General features: G+C 54.0%; 1 protein-coding gene across 2 annotated transcripts in view; it reads right to left on the bottom strand.

The window, feature by feature from the left end:
- Positions 1–772: 772 nt before the first annotated feature.
- Positions 773–2,721, bottom strand: part of GPN2 (GPN-loop GTPase 2) — a 3,755-nt gene continuing 1,806 nt past the window's right edge. Inside the window, exons 2-5 of one of the 2 annotated variants that reach the window (XM_010082173.1) lie at positions 2,458–2,614; positions 2,138–2,298; positions 1,344–1,474; positions 773–845 (exon numbers count right to left, since the gene is read on the bottom strand). In XM_010082173.1, coding sequence (XP_010080475.1) covers positions 773–845; positions 1,344–1,474; positions 2,138–2,298; positions 2,458–2,614 — 522 coding nt within the window. Of the gene's footprint in view, positions 846–1,253; positions 1,475–2,137; positions 2,299–2,457; positions 2,615–2,721 lie in introns of those variants that run through there. The other variant, XM_010082174.1, reaches the window with a different exon arrangement.

Here is a 2,721-nt window from a genome sequence, read left to right as displayed (position 1 = left end):
TCCAGCAAAGGCTCCGTCTGTTCTCAGGTAGATCACAGAGGAACAGGACGTCGCAAACGCGGAGCCTCTCTGCAAAGTACACAACGCAGCAGCAGCCCGGACGTTCCCACCAGAGGCTTTCTAGCCTGGGGCTTTGTAGCACTTTGGTTTTATTTATTCAGGTTCAGCAAACTCACACAAGATGAAAGCGAGACGAAGGAGTGTTTTATTAAGAAAGAGTCCATCATTATTTAAAAAAACAACCAAAAAAAAAAAGAAAAACAACCACCTTTCTGTCCTCCTTGAGACAGGTTGGAGGCTCCTGAGCCTGGCTACTCCTCCGAGCACGAGGCCCAGGCACGTTCCACCTGCGCAGTGAGCCCAGAGCTTTTGTCTCAAGTCTCAGAGCAGAAGAGACAGCTCAAGCTGATTTTTCCTTCTCTGGGTCTCTCTTGGTCACGATGGGGAGGAGACTTGGCAAAGGTCAGTCTCCTTCATCTTCCTTCTCTCGCTAACCCTGCCTTCACCTGGCTAAACCTCTCGTGTTCCTAAGGACAGAGCCGGCTTGCCGGCACCCAGCCATCGCCCTTCTGCAAAAACGCTGCTCTGTGCTGCGGGGCTGGAGCACAAGAGGTCAAACCCTGATGGGAGAGAGTCCAGCAGCCGGACCTCTGCCTGGAAACGCTTTCACTCGGTCTGAGTCACAGGACGTGGAGATCCAGAGATCCCTCAAGCTCCGGTAGGAAAAGGAGAGGTGTCAAAGCAGAGAGGAGCTGGGGAAGAGCTGGGTGTGTTACAGATCCATCACTTCTTCTGCCACGGCTTTGTCCTGAGATTGCACATACCTCTCCTGCACGGCAAGCGTGCTGATAAGGCAGTAATTAAGGAAAACAAGGGGCTGGGCTCAAACACTCCCTTCTGCAAGGAGCTCTTAACATTCCCAGCGAGGAACCAGCCCCACATTAGCCTGGAGGCTGGCAGGAAGGCAGCAGTTCTGGCAGCAGCACACATCACCCGAGTTACTTCTGGCTCTGGCTGATCCCAGACCTGACAAGTACGGGAGAATCAATGGTATGGTTTGGAAGGGGTGCAATGAAGCACTCCAAGTGAGTGTGAGGGAGAGGAAAGTTGTCAAAAGATTCCTCCCACATTCACAGTATCAATTAGCAACAAATGTGGTGGCTTTGGTGCGGACACCCAAGGTCTGGGCTGAGCCCTAACCAACTCGCTACACTCGTATCACCAAACAGCAGCGGGTGATGTTAGTAACAACCTGCAAACTGCCCGCCCCACCTCCAGCCTCGCTTCCCCAAGGACAGAGAAATTAAAACTCAACCCAACAGAGGATCAGTGGAAAAGGATACGAAGCAAAGTGGAAATCAGCTCCTACTGCTGCTGACATCAGAGCTTCCAGGCTCCTGTGCTCCTGGTCTCCGAAGGAATAGCCGTTGGCTTTGTCCACCGCCTGCATCACCTGCCGCATGCTCTCCTTATCCTGGAAGGGAGGGAGATGGCACACAGGGAATCTGGTCCTTCCCCGGCGGCAAGGGCTCACGCTGGGCTTTACCGCGGATTTTCTCTGAGGCTCTGGGACACCCACACAGCTCCCGACGCCCCGAGGATGCTGGCGGCCTCCCTGAGCCCAGAGGGGTCAGGGTCATCCGCTGCGGAGCCCGAACACATGATGGATGGGCTGTCACCCTCCACCCTCTCGCTCCCTTTCATCTCCTCCTGTCTCAGCCCATTTGCCTGTGTTGACGCTTCTGCAAACGACCAGATGAAGGTTTCAGCCCTTCCTCCTCCCAAATGTATTCCTTCCAATCTTCTAATTATTTTGTGCTCCCTAATTTAACAACGTGTTAGCTAATTCTTTGCCCAGATTTGAAATGCAGGCACAGAAGAGCTGAATGAAGGGGGAATCTTAATTCCCCACCCCAGGACAGGAGGCCCAGGTAGCCCCAAGCTCATTAGCCGTTTCTTTTCCTTTGGCTGCCACAGATCATTTACAAGTCTGGGTGTGTTTCACTGTCCTCCTCCATCCCAGGTCTCTTCACAGCTGAAGTCTTCATCCCTCATGGCTCTAAGAAGATGTAACCTAGCTGCTACCAAACGTGCTGACTACACACCCAGCGCTCCCCATTCCCTCCTGCTGCGTCACCTGGACGTTGAGCGGAACGAAGGACACCAGGCTGTAGTCCTCGATCACCTCCACCAGCTTCTCATTGAGGCGGCGGTAATTTCTGAAGAAAGGGTCGGAAGCTAAATGGTCAACCAAATACGAGAGGTCCAGGACCTCTGTGTAATAATCCAGGTTGAAAGCTGCAGGGAAACACCAAGAAGGCAATTTGTAAACTGAAGAACCCAGTGAAATTTACAACAGCTCCCCAACCGCCTCCCAGCAATACATCCCCGTCCCCACCAGCTAATCTGCACCCGCCGCTGCCCGACTCCGTGTGTCTCTCTCGCGAAGGTTCTCACCCAGCTTGCCGTACTGCTCGATCAGGTCCATCTTGGAGAGGACGTTGACGTGGGGCAGCTCCACGTGCAGCATGGTGGAGAGCGAGGTGCAGAGGACAGAGATGAACTTGCCGGGGTCCGTGCAGTAGTGAGAATCCACCAGATGCACCGCAGCCAGCTGGACAGCAAAGGCACCGAGGGAGACAGCAAGGTCAGAGCCGTGACGAGTCCATCGCTCGCTTTTGGGACCGTCTGAGAAGCGGCTGGGGGGAAAAACTATCCAAC

Source organism: Pterocles gutturalis, unplaced genomic scaffold, assembly GCF_000699245.1.
Source record: "Pterocles gutturalis isolate BGI_N339 unplaced genomic scaffold, ASM69924v1 scaffold17319, whole genome shotgun sequence".
NCBI lineage: Eukaryota > Metazoa > Chordata > Aves > Pterocliformes > Pteroclidae > Pterocles > Pterocles gutturalis.
Note: the sequence above shows the minus strand (reverse complement) of the source record. Positions and strands in the feature narration are given on the sequence as shown.